Source organism: Monodelphis domestica, chromosome 8 (genome assembly GCF_027887165.1).
Source record: "Monodelphis domestica isolate mMonDom1 chromosome 8, mMonDom1.pri, whole genome shotgun sequence".
Taxonomy (NCBI): domain Eukaryota; kingdom Metazoa; phylum Chordata; class Mammalia; order Didelphimorphia; family Didelphidae; genus Monodelphis; species Monodelphis domestica.
This window is the reverse complement of record NC_077234.1, coordinates 135,209,252-135,230,460: the sequence shown is the minus strand read 5'-3', so window position 1 is coordinate 135,230,460 and position 21,209 is coordinate 135,209,252. Positions and strand designations below refer to the sequence as shown.

Sequence of the window (21,209 nt, the reverse complement as noted above, 5' to 3'; positions counted from 1 at the left end):
CTTCATTGTTACAATCAGGAAATAGCTAAATCTAATCTTCACAACTTCATGGTCTAGCAGGTGTCCTTTTTATTATTTCTTGAGAGTGGCATCTCATGTCATTTATACTGATTTAAATGTCTGCTTACCAGAAGCTATAGAGCTACAGCATAAGCTGGTGACACGTTTTTACACCGTCTGTTCCCCATGTCTGGATTGTATCTGGCTCTTAGTATCTGCTATTCTTTTAAAATGCAAGTGATGCCTATGTGAAGCTTTCCTTATTTTTTCTCTTCCCTTTCAGCTGCTTGCTGGTTTCCTCCTACCTTCCATTTACATTATATTCATTTTTCATATTCTTATTTGTATCCATGTTGTTTTCCCTGGTAGAATGCAAGTTTCTTGCAGGCAGGGATTATTTTCTGTTGCTTTTGTGTCCTAGTTGTTGTTTTAAATTCTTACCTTTGGTCTTCGAATCAATAATGTGTATTATTTCCAAGGTAGAAGAGCAGTAAGAGCTAGGCAATAGGGTTAAGTGAATTCAGCCCAGGGTCACATGGCTAAGAAGTGTCTTGAGGCCATATTTGAACCTAGGATCTCTCATCTCTAGGCCTGGCTCTCAATCCACTGAGCCCCTCCTAGCTGCCCCATTGCTGTGTCCTAGTTTAGGGCAGTATCTGGTACATGCTTAATAAATGTTTATTGATTGAATTCTACTGTGTATTGTCCTATTGTAATTAGATGTTAAACACCCTCAATATCCAACACTTAGGATTGTTAGACTCATGCCAAATGATCTTTGGCAAACTACAAAAAATACAAATGTCTGTTATGATCCTGTTAAGTCTCTATGATAACTTGTGAGCATACTGCATTGCTTTAAAATATCATATTCTTTCTCATTCACTTTATTTCTTAGCCATACTTTTTTAATTGGTTTATTGTCATCTGAGAACCCCAGCTTATTATTATTCTGTTTTTAGGATATTATTCTTTTTGAATTATTTGATATCTCTGTTAGCTGTTCTTTGCCATATATCTTAATGGTTGGTGTATGCCTTATGTGGACAGTTATTTTTTCTTCTTTTTATTCCTTCTCAATTAAAAGCCCTTCTGGTGAAATCTAGAATTTCTAGGCAAGTATATCCTTGCTGCTGATGAGATGCCCTTCTTCCTTAGCAAAGAACCCATCTTTTCTTTATTTCAAAGTGTGGTTTCATTTTACTTGTAATATTGCATGTCTTATTTAGAACATGACCTGCCCAATGAGAAAATATCTTGGCCTACGATATTTCATTTAACTTACTTTCAGTTGATATATCTAATTCTTGATTTTTACAGGACCACCGCCTCCACTTCCTCCTTTGCAGCCATCTGGTATGGATGCTCCTCCAAATTCTGCAACCAGTTCTGTTCCCACTGTAGTAACAACGGGTATTCATCACCAGCCTCCGCCTGCACCACCCTCTCTCTTTACAGCAGGTGCAGTATGGACTTTTTAAGATTATTAGTTCAGAGTAATAGAATTTTATAACTTAAACTACCATCTAGTCCACATCTGGAGAGTTAAAGTGATTTGCCTAAAGTGGTAATTCATGTCATAATATACCAGTTTTGTAGTTAAAGGGATTATTTAATTAGTCTTTTTAAAAAAATTAACATTAAGGAGCCTAAACTCTAAAGAGTTTAAGGGATGTGTCCAAGGTGACTAAGCTTATGAGTAGTAGATTTATTATCAGAGTTCATTTCTGTTCTATTTCCACATTTAGCTAGAGTATTTTTCTTGGTTAAATTTCCTTGAGTACAGTATAATAATTGCCAGTTTTATGAACTCTTTGTAGTGTACATACCCCTACAATATGTGCTAAGTAGAAGAGAGTTTAGAATGTTGGACTTGGAATCAGGAAGACCTGAATTCAAATTTGACCTCAGATACTTAATAGATATCCAAGCCTAAGTAAGTCACTTAACTCTTTGTCTACCTCAGTTTTCTCATCTGTAAAAAGGGAATGATAATGACACCTACTTCCTAGGGTTGTGAGGATAAAACTGAGGTAATATTTGTAAATTTTCAAGTGCTATATGTGTTTTTATTATAATATTTTTTATTCTAGTGACATAAATGGATTAATCTTGAGATCCTTTCAGTTAATATATAAATGTATAGTGCCACTGTTTTATGTTAACTATATGACAACATTTTTCATAGTGGAGTTTTATAATTGTTGTTTAATTACAGTTTTTGTATTACCAGATACATATGACACAGATGGCTATAATCCTGAAGCCCCAAGCATAACAAACACTTCCAGACCTATGTATAGACACAGAGTGCATGCTCAAAGGCCTAATTTGATAGGACTTACTTCAGGAGATATGGATCTGCCACCCAGAGGTATTGTGACTAAGTTTGTTCTTTTCATCTTCCCAACAACAGAGATGAAAGGACGTGTACTATATATCAATTACAGGACTTGGGTCATCAATTGTAACATTGTGCCATAATCAATCATTTGTGGAAGAAGTATGCTTCCTGCATCAGTTGTAACTATTCAGAAGTATACTGTTGGTTGTGTTATTGCTGTACATCCTTTTTTGTTTCCACAGAATAGGAAATATTAAGCCAATTCATAGAAGTGATAATAATGGCTTTTTAGTTAAAATTTTCAAACCATATTTCTTTCTCATACGGTATTTTCTTTAAACTTTGTATGTTTTTGTCAACTATATCTTCTCTTTTATAGTCTTTAGAGACCTAAGGAATTTGCCCCTTAAGATTTATATGATGTGTGAGATTTAAATTAATGTCCAATACTTTAAGTATTATTTTTATAAAGTTTATTATATAACAAAACCATGTGATTTAAGTTTTTCTAACTGCTCAAAATTCCTCTCTCCACCAAAGCCGAGACAGGAAGGAAAAAGGCCGAGAGACGGAACTCCACTAAATTTATCTCCTGTCTATGTCAGCATGTAACAACAGGAAGAGAGTAGGCTTCTGGGAATTGTAGTTTTGCTGGGGGTTGTAGTTTTTGGTTAACAGATTCAAATTACACAGATGGTTCATGTTGAGCAAACATCTCTTTAAATATTTTTAAATTTATTTTTTCTTTAGTTTATTATATTTTTTCATATTAACTTCGATATAGTCTATTTTAGTGGGTGACAATCTCTGTTTTATTCTGTTTCTTGGAAGAGATGGACATTTTCAAGAAGATAAAAGATGGCATTTGCACAGATGAAGAATTAAGGGATGAGTCGTAAGGGGAAATGTTTAGATTTAATTCTTTTCCCCTGTCACAAAGTGCCTTTCAAATCTTGTAATATTTTGCTCTTTAAACTCCTAAGGTGTGACATCTTTATTTCAGATAGCCAGAAAAATCATTTTTTCATATTGGAGAGAAATAAAAATGCAATTGAGAATAAATAGGTATTTTGATTTTCTAATATTTTTGATGTTTAATTTCTTGTTTATTTAGCTTTGTTCTGCACTTTGTGTAGTATCATATGCCCAAGAGCATTCAAGAGATAGATTTTTTAATTCAAATAGAGATTGAGAAAAATAACAAATCATGTAATTTTGTGATTTTCTTTTTTATACTGCTTCGGGAAATCAGATATTTTTAATTCTTTTCTTATTGTTCTCACTTTAAAGTAGTTTTTTGCCTATCTTTTCCTTATTTATATTGCATTTTTAATATGGAGAATTTGTTCACATATCACAAAGTTTCAAACATGATGTTGACATGTCTGACATTTTGGGTATAGGAGAAGTCTCTTCCCCTCCCCCAACCTCCACCTATTTCCTTTTGTCCAAACTAACCAAACTAACTTAATTAGTATAGAGAATTTCTGGTGTGGAAACACTTTACTCTTCTTCGATAGTCACAGTCAAAGGGCATTTTGAGTGTGTTAGTAGATCTTAAAGTCTAATATGTGTTAGGGGGGGAAGTACTTGAACCCAAGGTCTAAAAAAGTGTTTTTTTTTTCTTTCTGCTATGCCAAACTGCCAACAAAATTGCCATTCATTAAAGGCATATAATGATGGCATTCTTTATATGGAATATTTTGTGTGAAAGGTATTTTATTTTGGCTAGGATCTTCATTACAGTTGCAGAATTATTACTCTGTAATAAAATACAAATCACTAAATTCATTATGTTTTTGTTCTGTTAAAACTTAAAAACATTTTTTTCTGGATGTTTTTACTCCCCCTGCCCCCATTTTTTGTTTTAAACCTTACATTGTATCCTAGGAACAACTTTAAGATAGCAGAATGAGGGCTTGGCAAGTGAGGTTAAAATGACCTGCCCAGTGTCACACAGCTATGAAATTTCGGAGGGCAGAGATTTGAACCCAAGTCCTCCTGACTCCAGGCCTGGCGCTCTATAAGTACATTAGGAATTAATAACTGTTTACTTATATGTTTGAGAGAGTATTTATATACTAAAGTATAAATCTTCGTTCCTTATAAGCGTCAGTTGTAGCACTTGGAGAGGTAGGGAGAAGGGTGGGGTGAGTAGGACATTATATTCCTGTTTCCATATTCCTAAAGAGCTTTAGAGCTGAGTGAATGTTTTCATGACTTAATTCTATCCTAGATTGTGAGTTGGAAGCAGCTTCACAGATTTGTAATCTGTATGATCTACCCTGAATGTGAATCCTTTTCATAAAAACTTGGTTGAATGAACATCTGACTATCATTTGAAGTCTTCTGGTAATGGGAAAATAAACTAATTTCTGAAATTATAGGTTCAACAAAGTCATCTCATTATTTTTAAAAGTTCTAATTATAAGAAATAATTTCTTTATATTGATTCAAAAACTGACTCTTTAAAAAGTAATTTTGAGTCCATTATTCCTAGTTTTGCCTTGTGGGGCCAAGAAGAGAAAGCATTGTCTTTTTGACATTTCAAAACCTTGAGAATAGCTTGTTTGTACTGTCTCAGTTCTGTTTGTTTCAATTTTTTAGTTTTTTAAATACATTTTATAGATAGTTTTAAGAAAAAGTTATCCTTTCCAATATTTCTCTTTATCATCCCTCCCAGAGCACCATAATTATAACAAAAAGAAGAAAAAATTTTTGGTTTTGAAAACTAGAAATTGTCTGATATATGCAGTATTCCACATCTATCTTCCCCCAGCTCTGCAGAGATGGAAAGAAGTTACTTTCTCATATCTTTTTTGTAGGGCCACATTTGGCCATTATATTTTAATGGCATTTGGGGTTAGTTGTTTTTTTTTTCATTTATAGCCTATAACTGAATATTCCAGATATGTTAGTGAAGAGTACATTGGAATTATCATCTCATTTTGTATGTTTATGGATCCCAAGTTGAATTAGCTTTTTTAGCTATTATGTTACACTGTTGAATCAAAGAGTTTGAGTTTATATTTTTTCTGTAGCGTAAATTCTTCTGACAAGACAACATGAATCATAGACCAAGAAACTGTCAAATGGTGTCAGTTGATAACATTTGGGGGAATATAGGAAGAGAAAAGTTAAGAAAATTATGAAACAGTTGCTACATAGATAGTATGTTAAAATTTTTGGGGAAAAAGAACTTGCATTCTAGTGTGGAAGGTTATGATGTGAATGATGTGTATATAATGACCTATAATGGAAATGAAATAAAGTAATAATAAAAGAGATAAAAGAAAAAAGTATGAGAAAAATTCAGCTGGGTTTTAAGGTAACTTTTTGGGGGATGATACCGGTTCATTGTTGAGAGAAAATGTAACATCAGGAGCTTTGAAGATAAGATAGTCTGATAACACCCCACCCACCCTCGACTCTCCCCCAATTGCCCATAAGAATCTTGAGCAAGAATAAAAAGGACGCCCATACTACTATACCATCTTAGTGTATGGAAAATAGGGGAGGAAGATTTAAAGGGGGATGGGAAGGAAGCTTTTTTTATTACTCCGTAATAATTATTAAGAATTGAATTTGAGTCCTCTAATTCTAAATCTAGCTTTCTCTTCATTTTTTGGTACAAATTGTAGTCCCATCACATTCCTGCTCTATTATTATGGGCAAATTGCCTAACCTTTCTAAACCTTTGTTTTTATCTTCTAAAGTATTTGTATACCTGCTTCTTAGGATCACATTGAAGAAATTGCTTTGTAAACCCTACATTGTTATGTAAGTGGAAATTGTTTTTACTTACAGCCCCTTTGGTCTTCTTTCCTTTGGTCTTCATGGCACATAGGATCATGAGTGGGAAGAAATGTGAATGACATAAATTTATAAAGGTGTGCATGAGTTGGGAACTTGATTTGAAATTCTTGTTTCAAGGCTTTTGTCCTTGTCAGGGAAAATATCTTTATAAGTACTTGATTCCAAGCATAAGATCATTGCTACCCTTAGTCAAACATCTAATTACCTGTCTTTCTGGAGGTCTTTGAAGGAATAGCTGCCCAATGACTATTTGCATTCTCTTTTTCTTGCCATATAGGATCCTAGATCTTATAGGAGGAAGAGACATCTAAGAGGTCACCTTTATATTTTACAGTTGAGGAAACTTTGGTTCACTTAATTTAAAGAATGTGTTCACAGTAATACAGGTAGTAAATGACACGAGGCATTTTAGTCTAGGTCCTTTAAACAGAAACTTTATGTATGCCACCTTTCTTGCATTATATGAAGATATCTGTAAAATCCTTTCAGGGCAAAGGAATTTAGAAGATGAATATCATTTGGTAGCTCTCCATATTTTCATAACTTAAACAAAAATTGTACCTCATTGATTGGGCAGCTATTATGTAATTGTCTATTATTTATGGGCCTGAGATTTGCCATCATAAAAGTTAGTTATAAGAATATATTATTATAAGACCTTTCAAGCCTGTTTCTTTCCCCCGCCTCTTTGTACATCATATAATTTCATAATATTCCATTAAAAATAAGTAGAAAAAAATTTCCAATAGGGTAATTATATCTGTTTAGCAAATTAAGACGTCTCACAGCGGGGTGACTTTCTAGTAAGTATAGTACATATTCTACAGAATTTCAATGTCTTTTGAGTCCTCTATTCAGTTTTTGATTATTGCCTTTCTAAATTTTGAACTTTTAATTGATTATGCCGATTATGTCAATTTAAAAGACTATGTAAAACTATGTAAGATATAGAAAGAGATTCATAAAACCGAATCATTAAAAGATTTAATGGCAGCCTTAGACTACCAGTACATTAATAGAAAATAGCCCTTTAAAGTAGGAGTTCTTACTGATTTTTATCCAGATATTTTCTATAAAACAGTATTCATTAGCTTTTTAAATTTAAAATCCTTATTTCTCAGAAGAGAGCCCAAATAAGTTATTCAACAAATTTATTTAGGACTGGGCATGTTCAGGCCTTGTCCAAAGTGTTATGGATAAAAAAGAAAAATGATAACAATTTTTATCTCTTAAGGAGTTTACATCCTCAGGGGAAACAACATATACAAATGTAAGCATATGCAAAAAATAAATATAAAGTACTTTTGTGTAGAAGACACAAGTAGCTGAAGGATTCAAGAACAGCCTCATGTAGAAATTATACAACTTGAATTTATCTTTGGAGGAAACAAAATCCTAAGAGGTAAAGAATGATTTCAGGGCATTTCAGGAACGGGAAAGCCTGTGTAAAGACAAATGAAATGGAAGCTGCCTATTTGGCTGGATCAAAAAGTGTGTACAATGAATGGTTTTAAGAACCAAACAAAAAGGAGTTTGTATTTAGTCTTACAAGTAATAGAAAGCCACTGAAGTTTCTTAAACAGAGCACTGATATGGTCTGACCCAGGCTTTAAGGAATGTCACTTCAGAAGCTGTGTGGAATGTAACAATTAAAATTCTCTACAGACTGTATCTTTATAATTATTATTTATTAGATGGCAAAAAGTGTTCTAGAGAGACAGAGATAGAGAGAAGCCCAGGCCTCCTGGCTAGGTAGAGCTAGCTAAGAGCTAGGACCTGGGGCTGCCTGACTAGCAAGCGGCTTCAGTTGTCTATTCCTTGAGTAGCTGATCAAGCCAAGAGTGAAACCATACAGCCTCTTGAATCTGTGGTTCCTGGAAAAAGCCTGGACTTCCTGCCCCCTCTGTCAGTTTAGGCTTTTTGTGATGTCCCTTTTTGGGGCTTCTCTAATTGGAGGACTGAGACCTCAATCAGGACAAGGTGGAGTGTGTTCTGGACACCAAGAATAAAACCATGTAACAAATCTAGAATGGCTGCACAGCACATGGGCATTCCTCCCCATATGGGTTTGTCTAGCTAATTTAATTGTTTTCCACCCAAGAGAGGCCTTATTTACAGATAAACAAGGAGCAGATCTTGTCCTTGCTAGTTTTTACATCAAGACAAAATAAGGATGGACCCACCATAACCCAAGAGATATAGTTTGAACTTTAGCTCTAAATTCAACTGTTTTGAGCTTTAAAATCAAAAGGCTGTTTTGGAGACCATAAAGGGGTACAAATTAACATTAACTTTCCAGAGGAAGATGGGTTGAAGAGGACAGAGACCAGAGACTTGAGGCAGGAAGACCAATTAGGAGCCTCTTGTGAAAGTCCAAGTTGTTAATAAAGAGAAAAGGGAAATGGAGAGAAATGAGAGCTGGGAAATGGAAGTGGGGTCCTCAGAACTTGAGACCTAATTGAATATATGAGGCCAGGAAAGAGGGAGGGCTTCTGGGGGATGATTCTGAGGTATATTTGGGGTGACTGAAAAGGATGACATAAATTTCTGTTTTTGGCAGAAATAGAGAAATTTATTTAGAAGAGGAGTGGGTTTGAGGAGATAGATGAGTTCTGGTTTTTGTATGTGTGTGTTGAGTTTTTGGGGGATATTTAGTTCAGAATGTCCAGGAAATGACATATGGGACTAGAACTTTGGGGAGAGGGTATAGCTAGATAAGTAATAAATAATAGATAAATAAGAGTCTTCTGTATAGAGATAGTAATTGAACCATGGTAGGAAATGAGGTCAGAAAGAAATTGTTTAGTAAGAAAGGAAATTCTGGGGCACAGTATTGTATACCTCAATATTTGTCAGACTATTAAAGATCCATCTAGCAAAGAAGATGAAGAAATCAATCAAATATTGTGGGAAAACAGTATTATCATTAAAAATCAGAAAATATGTTATCTGGGAGGAGAGGGTATTTAACAGTATCAGATGTTAGAGAGTGATCAAGAAGGATGCATTTGAAAAAAGACAAAAGGAAAGCAAGAACTACAATTGTACCTGTAATACACCTTGTTAAATTTTGTTACAATTCAAGTTCATTACTCATATTGTTAACAATTTTAGCTGACTTTTCTTTAAAAAGAATTAAGGCTAATACAAGATTTTAAACATTATAAAGCAGTAAATAGAAAGATCATTGGAACAGAACAGACATAACAAACAGTAGTATATCTAAGTTTGGAGGAATAAGAACTCATTCAGTAAAAATTGCTAGACAATTGCTGACCAGCAGTTTTGCAGAAACTAGTTACGCAGGAGTATCTTACATTGTTGACTAAGATATGATAAAGATTGATACATGACCTAGATGTAAAAGGAGATAAAAGCAAATTAGAACAGGGAACCTATTACCTATATCAGATTTATGGATAGTAGAGGAATTTATGAATAAATAAGAGATCGAGAACATTGTGAGTTATAAAATGAGTAATTTTGATTACACTAAAGAGTTTTTATACAAATAAAGTTAGTGAAGCCAAGATTAGAAGGAAAGCAGAAAATTGGGAAAATTTATGGACATTCTCAGATAGAGGTCTCATATCTAGAATATATAGAGAATCTTGTCAAATTTATGGGAATGAGTTGACCCTCTATTGGTAAAAAGGCAAAAGATACGAACAGTTTTTGGATGAAGAATCAGATCCATATGTAGATGTATGAAAAAAATTCACTACTAATTAGAGAAATGCAAATCCAAACAATTCTAAGATGTCACCTATCAGATTGGCGAAAATGATAAATGTTGAAGAGGATGTGGAAAAATGAGAATACTGATTCACTGCTGGCGGAACTGTGAATTAAACTAACCATTTTGAAGAGCAATTTGGAATTATGCCCAGAGAATTCTAAAACTGTATACTCTTTGCTGGATCTATTTTCCAAGAAGATCAGGGAAAAAAGGAAAAGAACCTCTATGTTCCAAAATATTTATTGCAGCTCTCTTTGTTGTGGCAAAGAAATGGAAATTGAAGAGATATCTGTCAATTGGGTAATGACTGAACACTTATGTTATCTGATTGTAATGGAATACTACTCTCCTGTAAGAAATGATGAGCAGGGTAATTAAAAAAATTTAGAAAGACCTACATGAAATAATGAAGAGTGAAACAAATAAAACCAAGAAAACGTTAGATACAGCTTCAGAATTAATATTTGGTGAATAAGAATTATTTGTCAACGTTCACTCCAAAGGAGTAGCTAAAGAGAAATATGAAAGACATAATTTATAGATACATTTATTTTTTTAGGGTAATATCTCTTGTGCAAGGAGGGGAGAAGTGGAGATACATGGGAATAAAGTCTATTTAAAAATTAATTTTAAAAAAGATTTAAGGCTATATTTTTATTTTGGGAAATGGATAGATTTACATTGGTAGATAACACAAGGAAAAATGTTATATTATTTCTATCCTGTACATATTTTATTGGGAAATACCTGTTAAAGATAATCCTTGTTACTGTTAAAGACATTTATAATTTTAATTCTTGTTAACAAATTTTATTGCTATATTGTTTTTATATTATTTTATTTCCTACTATATCTCTTCCTTACTTAAAAAAGACCAGCAAAATTATAACCAATATTGAATGTTAGATGTTATATGTAATGTTCTATATTTGTGGGCTTTGACCTATATAAAGAAGGGCAGAGGAATGCCTTCTCACATCTCTTCTTTGGGGCCTACTTATATATTTATATACTTAGTTTTTATTGTGCATTTGTTCTTTGTATTTATTGGCTTTGCTTATTTCACTTTGTATCATTTCATTTCAGTATTTCCTTGATTCTCTGTATTCATCATGTTCATTGTTTTTTTTTTTTAAATAAACCCTTACCTTCCATCTTGGAGTCAATACTGTGTTTTGGCTCCAAGGCCGAAGAGTGGTAAGGGCTAGGCAATGGGGGTCAAGTGACTTGCCCAGGGTCACACAGCTGGGAAGTGTCTGAGGCCAGATTTGAACCTAGGAACTCCAGTCTCTAGGCCTGGTTCTCAATCCACTGAGCTACCCAGCTGCCCCCATGTTCATTGTTTTTTACAACATAGAAATATTTAATTACCACAGTTGGTTTAACTAAGCCATGTCTATTTTATTTCTGTTTCCTTGCTAGCACAAAAAGGGCTCCTAGAAGAAATATTTTCTCTATGGGACCTTTTTTGTTTGTTTGTTTTTTTTGTTAGTGACTTTTGTATATGACTAGTGGTGTAATCCCTGGATCAAAGGTTAGTATAGTTAGTAATTCCAAATTGTCTAACAAAACAGTGCATTAGTGGCCCCTATGGTCCATAATCTCTCTAACATTATTAACTAATCCCATCTTTCCTCAGCTTTACTTATTTACTGGTTGTAAGTTGAAGCTTCAATGTTATTTTAATGTTCATGTCACTTATTAATCCTTTGGAATATTTTTTCATATCTTTGTTTAGTATCTTGAAAATCTTTTAGGAACTTTTTATATAATTTGAGAAATGAGAAGGATCATGGAGAGGATGGGGTAGAATTGGACTGTAGAATTTGGGACAAAGGTTATTTTCTTTCATGGGTCATTGCTTCTATCAATATTCTCTCTTGAATTGATATTTCTAGAGGTGATGCATAATAGGGAAAAAAAGATGATAGGTCAAAGTTTATAAAAGGCAGTAACATTGAGACTAGTTAGAATAGGGAACATAAGCATGGTTCTACAGAAGCTTCAGCTCTGAAAAATACTAAGAAAGAAATCAATGATTTTGATTCTTCTGATTCATGAGGCTATGTAATGTTAGTCTTTGGAGCATATTTACATAGTTACTGTTTCCCTGGCCATAACAATCTTGAAGCATCTTTTCATTCTTTTATTTCTTTTCTTTGATGATACTATATAGATTAAATCAAACATAACCTGTCACTCTTGACAATTCTCAAGTTGAAACATTTATTTAATTTTTAAAATATATTTTTGTTAGTCATATTGAGACTTATTACATTTTGTTATTGACTTTGAGAAGCACAAGTAGATAATACAATTTTCCTGTTCATCATAATAAATAGAAAGGCAACATGATAGTGTGTGAAATGTAGTACTCTATTAGAAATAGGAAAATTCTAGTTCTAGGCCACTGATTTTTCTGTTTCCTAGCTGTTTGACCTTGAGCACATCTCATAACTTCTCTGAGCTTTTTTTAACTGTAAAATGGAAATTATATACTCAGCCGTATCTTGCTTTTAGGATTATAAGAATCAAATCAGATAATCTTTGTGTAAGAACATTATATATTATAAAGTATGATGTAACATGTAAGAATAGATTATTATGGCACTCAAGGCCCCTTTGCAATCACTTTCCTACTTGCCTTTCTTGTATTCTATTATCACATTATTTCTCTTTACATAGTTGCTAAGCCAAATTATTCACCATTTTCCTCCACTCATTGAAATCTTTTTTATAAATTATTGCTCAGCTCATCTGCCATTTTTCTTGGTACTATTGATGAGTTTTGCTGATGGAAAGTAATCTCCACATGTTTTTAATAGTTCTTTGATCTTGCTTTGCCTGTGCATAATCTTGATTTGAATGAACTGCCAGTTAGCCTGTAATAAACTCCTTAAGCTCTAAGCTTCTTTAAGCTTTATGTATATAATTCTTTCACATGCTTATTGAATCAGATTTGTGGAACTTCTTAATACATTCCAATTTTATTTTGATTGAAGTATAAAACCTCTACTTTGGCAGGTTGTATCTGAAAGAACAAAAATCACAGATTTTTTTTAATCTGGTAAGCTGTTTGGAAGAACAGCACCACGAATATACTTAACTTTAATCTCTCCTTTTGTGGCCCAAAAAGCAATCAGGAAGACTGAAGTTCAAATTTGAAGTCTCATATACTTAGTATTTATGGCCCTGGGCAAGTCATTTAACTTCTATTTGACTTAGTTTCCTTAACTGTAAAATGCAGATAATAATGGCACCTATCTCCCAGAGTTGTTGGGAGGATTAAATGAAATAATCAATATAAAGTGTGTAATATAATTCCCGTCACATTATAAGCATTATAAATCTTAGCTATTATTATAAATATCACCATCATTATTAGTTACTGTTGTTGTTATAGTATTTAGTTACCTGACTATGATAGTTTGACCTCTCAAAGAAAACAAGCCAATCCCTTTCATAGTAGTTCAAGTTGTGGCTTGTTTTCACTTTCACCTCTTATGTCCTTAGATTCTATTTTACATTTAAGTTTGTGCATGTATATTACTTTACTAGTTTGTGTGTTCCATTAGAGCAGAGAAGATCTCATTTTATTTTGGTATTTCCCTCTTAGGTCTGGCATAAATTTAATAAGTAAATAGTGAATATTTACTCCATCAAATTGGAACTGGAAATATCACCAACTGGGAAGGTGTTAGAATCTTGTGGACTGTGTGCATATGGAACCCTACTCAACCGTAGCCATAAATAGACTAGACCAGCACAGAATAAATTGAAGTAAATATTAATTAAATACTTTGGGTGAGAAGACTCTAAAGAATTTAGATTGTTTTAGGAGTTGTGGTCAGTACAATTTGATCTCAATAATTTTATATTATATTTAAAATTTTTCATTTTGTACTATGCACATTAAGGAAAAAAAATTTTTTTGGTATGTACCTAATCTGCAGACCTCCAAAAGTTAGAAATAAGTAATGGACGGAATTTAAAGAGGAGCAAATTTCCATTCCATATAAGAAAATTTTCTAGCAATTAAGGGTTGTCAAAAAATAGATTGTCTCTGGAGTTGAATTGTGTGTTATTTTCTCCTCCTTGAAATTCTTAAAGTAGAGGATGGAGTAAGAGCAGCTGCAACCTGGCTTCATTTATTTTTCCCTCTTTTTCTTTTTACTGTCTGATAATTTTTTTTTCTAGCATTTAGTTATCTTTTATGTAGTCCTTTAAGATTTGCAGAGCACTTTGTGATTCTCCTAACAATCCTATGAACTAGGTGGCTTTATTATACCATTTTTTACAAATGAAGAACTGAGGCTGAAAGGGTAAGTGAGTTGTGGAGGATCATACAGCTAATAAGAAGCTGAGAATGGTATTCAGAAGTAGATCTTTCTAAGTCCAGCATTCTGTTCATTACTCTACCACCCTCCTTTGTTTATAAAAAGTGCTTATTCATGCATTGGGTAGAGATTGGCCTATTTGATTTCAGGTTTGATCTTAAAAACAACAATTTTATTTATTTACTTAAGGGTTGAATGGGCAGACATGGGAATATTGAAAATGTACTTTTAGAAATATTATTGATAATTTAAGTTAATGCTGACTAGGCAGGGCTTGGGTTGGTATTAACAATTATGTTTTATTCCCTTCCACTGTTCTGCTACCAGGAAATGAATAAAGTGTAATTTAGTGGTGGTCTAACCTAACAAAGCATCTGGTCTCCTTGCCCCTCAAAACAAAAAAACCCAGTAAAGAGAAAAGATATAGAATCGTTTTTCTTTCTGTGCCACTCCCACCCAATACTTAAACTTACTTTATTATATCTTTGAATTCTTATTTGGCTTTTTTCCCTGTAATTATTGTTTTGGTATTTTGAAAAACATAATTTTTTGAATAGATAGTGAAATATATATATATATATCAATCTTTTGAGGGATATCCAAGGGGGAGGGGGATCATAAAAATGGTTTAAAATTTTTGTTAAATAGTTCCATTTAGAAACTTACCTGAGAGACAGTTTTGCTTTATGTGGTACTTTAGTAGATTATAAATTAAACTTTAAATGGTTTGTTTTTCTTTATGTAGAATACCATATCTTTTCAAAATTGATCAACTCTTTTGAAGGGGAAATTTTCTTGCAAAAACCTAAAAATATTTGTCTATGCTTGACCAGAAATAAATCTGAATTCATGGTCAGTCATGTATATTCATAGATTTTTGTTTCTAATGATTGGTATTTTAAAATAGCCATTTTTTTTCTCATTTTCTTTTTTAGTTTTCTCAAACAAGGAAGTTTTTAGACACAGGGCTCTAAAAAGTTCTATGTGAATTAAAATTACATATTTCTTAGTTTGTGATTTGCAAGAATACAGTTATTTTAAAATCACTAAATGAGCATAAAGAAAATACTTAATGTATCTTTGTGTAATACCTTTGTTTTTTTCATAGTTCCATAAACTTTTGGGGGCTTTAGGCTAAGTTTTCTTGTTAACCCTCAAATACTTGCATTGTAAAAAACTTTTTGCAATCTAAGTAACCCACTTACAACAAGTAAAGAGTCTACTGGATTAATCACTGGTTCTCAAGTTTGTTGTAATTATTCATTGATTTCTCTCTAAATGTTATCTAGCAAGTCACAAAAACATTTCTTAAGTTGAATTTATCGTAGTATATTATGCAATAATAGAATTCATAATAATTAGCATTTTAAAAAATTATCTTAACCGTAATTTTTTTTCTTTGGATGTAACAAAAGGAAGCAATGATATAGACTGATCTTTGGGACATTTCCCCTAAAAGGTGGGATCCAGAGAGAAAAGTTTGGGAATTTTTTCCTGCTACTGGTTTGTAATTGAAATTTAAATGGTTTAGATTTTTTTTTTTCATTAACAAATTGTAGTGGACATCTAATTGTAGGGAATATTTATTTCATTACCTTGAAATAAGTAAATTCCTGTTAATTTTACAATCTGTTCATTTACCTTTTTTTCCCCTCTTTTGTTTATTCTTGCACTAGAAACTTATTTCATTCATGAATTTAAATAGTATAGCTATGAGATAAAGAAATGCCTGTTGATACTCACTCTCTTCCTACAGAAAAGCCTCCTAATAAAAGCAGTATGAGGATAGTGGTCGATTCAGAGTCAAGAAAAAGAACCATTGGATCAGGGGAACCTGGAGTTCCTGCTAAGAAGACTTGGTTTGACAAGTAAGCTGGGGGCAGGGTAACATTGTGGAATACTACATTCCATCTGCTTTTAGACTTAAAGTATTTAAATAAAAGCATAGATTTTTTTTTCCAGAATGAAGCATTTCACATGTAATCAATCTTTACATCATATTTTTATTGTGAGTCATTTATTTGTAACTAAGGATGCATTTTCATATGGATACAAATATAAATATGTTGTAAGTTTCCCGGAATAAAACATAAATTTTAAATCATAACTATAGCTAAACTACAGTATTTTTAGTACTTTAAGCACTTTAGTTCTTAAACCATTTTGAGATTCTCACTTGTGTCCAGAGCTTCTTGGTAGGATTGCCAGGATGAGAGTGGGAATAGGGATTTAAGTAGGAATAAATCCATATAGAGCATCAAGTTAGAGGGTTCCAGAGGCTCTTCTTCCCCCACTCTCCCCTTTTTTTTTTTGGTTTTGTTTTGTTTTGTTTTTGTAGTTGACATCAGCTATGGTATTCATATAAATTTTATTTTCCTCTGTGTCATTTTTGAGAGTTTCCTGGCTTTTGTTAGTGAATTTATTCTGAGCATATTCATGAAGCTTCTGAGATCTCAGCTTTGCTCAAAGTTTAGACTTTGCTGGATGAGAGAAAATAGACTCTCTCTCTCTCTCTCTCTCTCTCTCTCTGTCTCTCTCCTCTCTCTCCTCTGTCTCTCTTTCTCTCTCTGTCTCTGTGTCTCTGTCTCTCTCTCTCTGTCTCTGTCTCTCTGTCTGTCTGTCTGTCTGTCTGTCTGTCTGTCTGTCTGTCTGTCTGTCTCTCTCTCTCTCTCTCTCTCTCTCTCTCTCTCTCTCTCTCTCTCTCTGTGTGTGTGTAAATAGATTTTTGGAAATGAGTTAGCCAGAGTAAAATCTCACTTCCCAAATATCTTGTAACAATACTCATTCTGGCAAAATTCAAAGTGGGACACAAGAAGGAGGCTAAGCATTTAGAGGTAATGAGGGAGTATGATAGGTTGGATACCAAGGAATGGAAGTGATAAAATGTAAGGCCAGGACTGTAACACATAGGATTTAAAAGTTATATCCTTTTTTTCTTTCCATGGCCAGTGTTGTTCCAATCAATTTGTATTTTTCACGACTGAATGTGAAATTTGATTTTAATGTCTCTTTATTTTGCATAAGAAATATAATTTTTTTTTAATAGGCCAAACTTTAATAGAACAAACAGCCCAGGTTTCCAAAAGAAGGTTCAGTTTGGAAATGAAAATACCAAACTTGAACTCAGGAAGGTTCCTCCAGAATTGAATAATATCAGCAAACTTAATGAACATTTCAGCCGATTTGGAACTTTGGTTAACTTACAGGTAAGAAATATAAAAATATTCCATAATATTTATCTGTTATTCCCCATTTAGTTACACTGTTAGATTTTTAATCTCACTGAAACTTGTAATTTCCATTAGTGCAAATTGCCATCATCTTCTTCCTTAGTTATATTCTTCATTAACTCTTTCAACTGCATCTAGTCTTCTGACTTTCCCTTGGACTTTTAACATCTTGTAGATATCAGTGTAATACTCAATTTATTCCTTTCCTTGATTTTATCTAACTTCCATAGATAGATATATTGATCAACTGACAGACTAAGTGACAGCCTTTATTAAGCTTACTTTATTCTAGTCACTGTACTAACCATTAGGAAAACACTCAAGCCAAAGAGAATTCCCATTCTCAAGGAGCTTACATTCAAATATGGGTAGATAAAAAAAAGCTAGAAAAGGGTAGTGTATGGGGAAAAAAAGGACACTCATAATAATATATCATTGAGTGGGCAAGATATGAGGCAAATTTAACCTATCAGAGCAGAGATATAGAGGCAGTACTAGTTAGGGATGAAGAGAAGGTAGTGTAAGGAATTAAGTTAAATGTTTGACTAAGTATATGAGAATTTTAAGATAATACTGTGGTGGCCAATTTAAAAATTTTATAGCTCAAGCCAAAATGACTTTTAGTAGTTTTATTTACAAAAAGGTGCAAGGAGTGAAAGTAAAGAAATATAAACAAGGGTGGAGAAGATGTCTAGCCTATCACCCTAAATGTTGCTCTGGTCCCTAGGTCAGCTCCAGAGGGCTTGTTAATCCTCAGCTGGAGAACCAAGTGGTGAATTTAAATAGGGGTTCTACTCACGTGGCCTCCTCTAAGAAAGGAAGGCTTCTCAGGAACTAATCTCCAGAGGCCAGGAAAGGAGCGTCAGCTTCTCACTCACCCAAGCAAAGCTCCAAAGGAGAAGATCCAAGAGCAATCTTACCAGAAGCAATCCAAGAGCCAGAGTTCCGGGTTGAAGTCCCAAGTTGTGGCTCCAAGCCGCAGTCCCAGTCCAAGATCCTCCAAGTCCAAGCCCAAGATTCAGGCTGAAGACCCCCTTGGACAAGAAGTTTAGAACTTTTATAACTCTTTTTCTGTGTCACTTCCTGTCCCTTCCTCCACTTTATAGGAGCCAATTGCAGTCTTCAAATTTGCTTAGCACTGCCCAGGGGGTGGTTAGTCGCTTCTGGAGTTGTCACCTATTTTAGTAGTAAGTGGTTTGTGGACCTCCCCTACTTAGTGTTAAGTAGGGGTGTTTTCAGTTCTTGTTGATTAATTTAAAAATAGGCAATATCTTCATAGTAGAGAGGATGATTTTAATAAAGGTTGAATATCTTGGACAATATTTTTTCTGGCCTTGTCTTTGATGAGGTCTTTTATGTCACTTCCTGAAAATGAGGTAATATTGGAATTGTTTCTTTCCTTCTTTGAATCAACTGTAATTTCTTTTCTTTTGAGAGTGTAGCCTTTCCTTATGAAAAAGCCATATAATATTACCAGGAGAACATTGATCCTGAAAATAGGGACTTCTGTGACAACTTTTTGGGGATACAGCTTGAGAACCATGAAAAACAGCAGTTTATCAGATACAATCTGACTTGCTTTCTTTCAGCTCTTGTTCCTTCTCTATTTTCTCCCTCCAAGTTTTATGGTCTTATATAATTGATCCACTGAACATACTTGATCTGAACAACACACATAACTCATCCACTTGGTTTCTCCTGAATGGCTTTCTAGGACAATCTGTTTTTAGAAGCTATTGAACTTACTGAAGAAGACCTCAGAATACTACCATTAACATACGCTTACCTGATTCAAGGAACCCCACTTCTGTTAGAACTTGGTTCAATATATTTCCTAACTCTCTTCATGAAAAGGTTTCCCTAATTTATTTTTTGCCTTCTAATTTAAAAAATGAAAGCAAAGCATTGTTCTCTATAACTGAATCAGTGAAGGAATCTCTTGGGAAAACATGTTGAGTTTGCTATTGAGTACTTTTTGTAATCATCCAACAGTGGTCACAGTTGGATCTTGTATAGTCTATCTTTCATTTAATTATTTAAATATGAATATTTGGTTCATTATAAAAATAATCTGTGAAAACCTACTTTTCAATTTTCACCATTTCGAGTAAGGACATCTTTAATAGAAGCATTTTTATAATGCTTTTAAGATTTTCAATGTGGTTTACGTACATTAATTCTTTTGATTTTTGACAACTCTGTGAGGTAGGTTCTATTATTAAGTGACATATTTGTAAAGCACTAAACATGTTGCTTGCCATGTATTTGGGTGCTATGCAAATGCCTACTCTCTTCCCTTTCTCTCCTTTCTCCCCTTTATTATCCCCATTTTAAGATGAGGAAACTGAGGCAAAGAGGCTAAGTGATTTGCCCAGCTTGTGAACTGTATTCCTGAATTTTATTTTTCAAAGGCCAAACCTATTTAATAGAACAAATAACCCAGGTTTCCAGAAGAAATTCTTTCTGCTATACCATTTACTGTCTGGAGGATGCCCTTAGGACTATTTTTATAAAGATTTTGCAGAGATGAGAGAATAGTCGTATGTTTTGGTAGTTGCTGATGTTTTCTTGATAGCTTTTTTCTCTTTCTTTGATTTCTTGCATTTTAAAAAACTTTTCCTTAGAATCTTGAGGTATCTTGAAAATAGATCTCTCAGTTCAAATAATTCTGCTTGGTAGGATAAAAATCTGTAAGTAACTTCAGAGATAAGACAAAATCCCTACCTTTTACAGAAGAAGGAAATGAAGCCTCAAGAAGTTAGTTTTTACAAGTCATACAGATAGTCACTTAACCCCCATTGCTTAGCCCTTCCTGCTCTTCCACCTTGGAAACAACACACAGGACTGATTTTAAAACAGAAGGTAAGAGTTTATAAAACAAAAAAGTAATCTGGAAAAGTAGGTAAGAATATGACTAATAGTCAAAATTTTATCCTAGAGGCAGTAGGCAGCCAATGACATTTCTTAAAACAGAAGAACTATTTTGGCAGATACATCACGAATTGAAGAGGGGAAGGGCAAGAGAGAGGGTGAGTGCCAGGAGTCCAATTTGAAGTTTCTGCCAATAATAGTGAGGATAAGAGGCAACAGATGAGAGCCTGAACTATGTTGACTGCCATTTAAGTGGTCCAAAAGGATACTCATCAAAAGAATCTACAATTACTTAGCAGCCAACTGGATTATGAGGTTGAAAGAAAGGGAAAGAATAGAGGATAATAACTTTAAATCTAAGTTAGTGGAAAAAAGGCTTCCCCAACAGAATGAGGGAAATCTGGAGAACAAATGAGTTTTAGAAGGAAGGGAATGAAAGTTATTTGTAGGAAATGACTGCTTAGTATCCAGAATTACATAGAATTATGAACATTAGTGTTTCGCGAAATAAAAAAAAAGAAGACAAATATGCATAAAACTTGGCATGAAACTGAATTAAGGTAGGTTATCCCAAGAGAATTCTCACAGACACACTAAAAGAAGCAGTAGAAAGGAATTAAAACAGATCAGCATTTCTTTAGTAACATATCAGTGAAAACAGTGAAACCACTACACTTGGACTCAAACTTTATTAATTAACATGCAAAAAGTGGAAATGTCACTTAAAAACAAATTGAGAAAAGCAGCTAACCCTGACTCACTATATATAATGAATTTGAAGTTAAAAGAACTCTTATTCATTACCCAGTTCTATTTAGTATGACTTCCTTTATTTTATTCATTTTTCCTCTAATTCATCTTAGTATAATTTT

The 21,209-nt window shown here is 33.5% G+C and overlaps 1 protein-coding gene across 19 annotated transcripts in view; it reads left to right on the top strand.

The window, feature by feature from the left end:
- RBM26 (RNA binding motif protein 26) overlaps window positions 1-21,209 on the top strand; it is a 113,988-nt gene that overhangs the window by 43,703 nt on the left and 49,076 nt on the right. For 12 of the 19 annotated variants that reach the window (XR_471536.3, XR_008913949.1, XR_008913948.1 and 9 more), the window contains 4 exons: window positions 1,321-1,461; window positions 2,219-2,374; window positions 15,993-16,104; window positions 17,283-17,442. Coding sequence is in view for 13 of the 19 variants with exons in the window: in XM_007501492.3 (XP_007501554.1) it covers window positions 1,321-1,461; window positions 2,219-2,374; window positions 15,993-16,104; window positions 17,283-17,442 (569 nt within the window). In the remaining 6 variants the exon portion in view is untranslated. The remainder of the gene's footprint in view (window positions 1-1,320; window positions 1,462-2,218; window positions 2,375-15,992; window positions 16,105-17,282; window positions 17,443-21,209) is intronic. The other 7 variants (XM_056807218.1, XM_056807216.1, XM_056807215.1 and 4 more) reach the window with 1 other exon arrangement.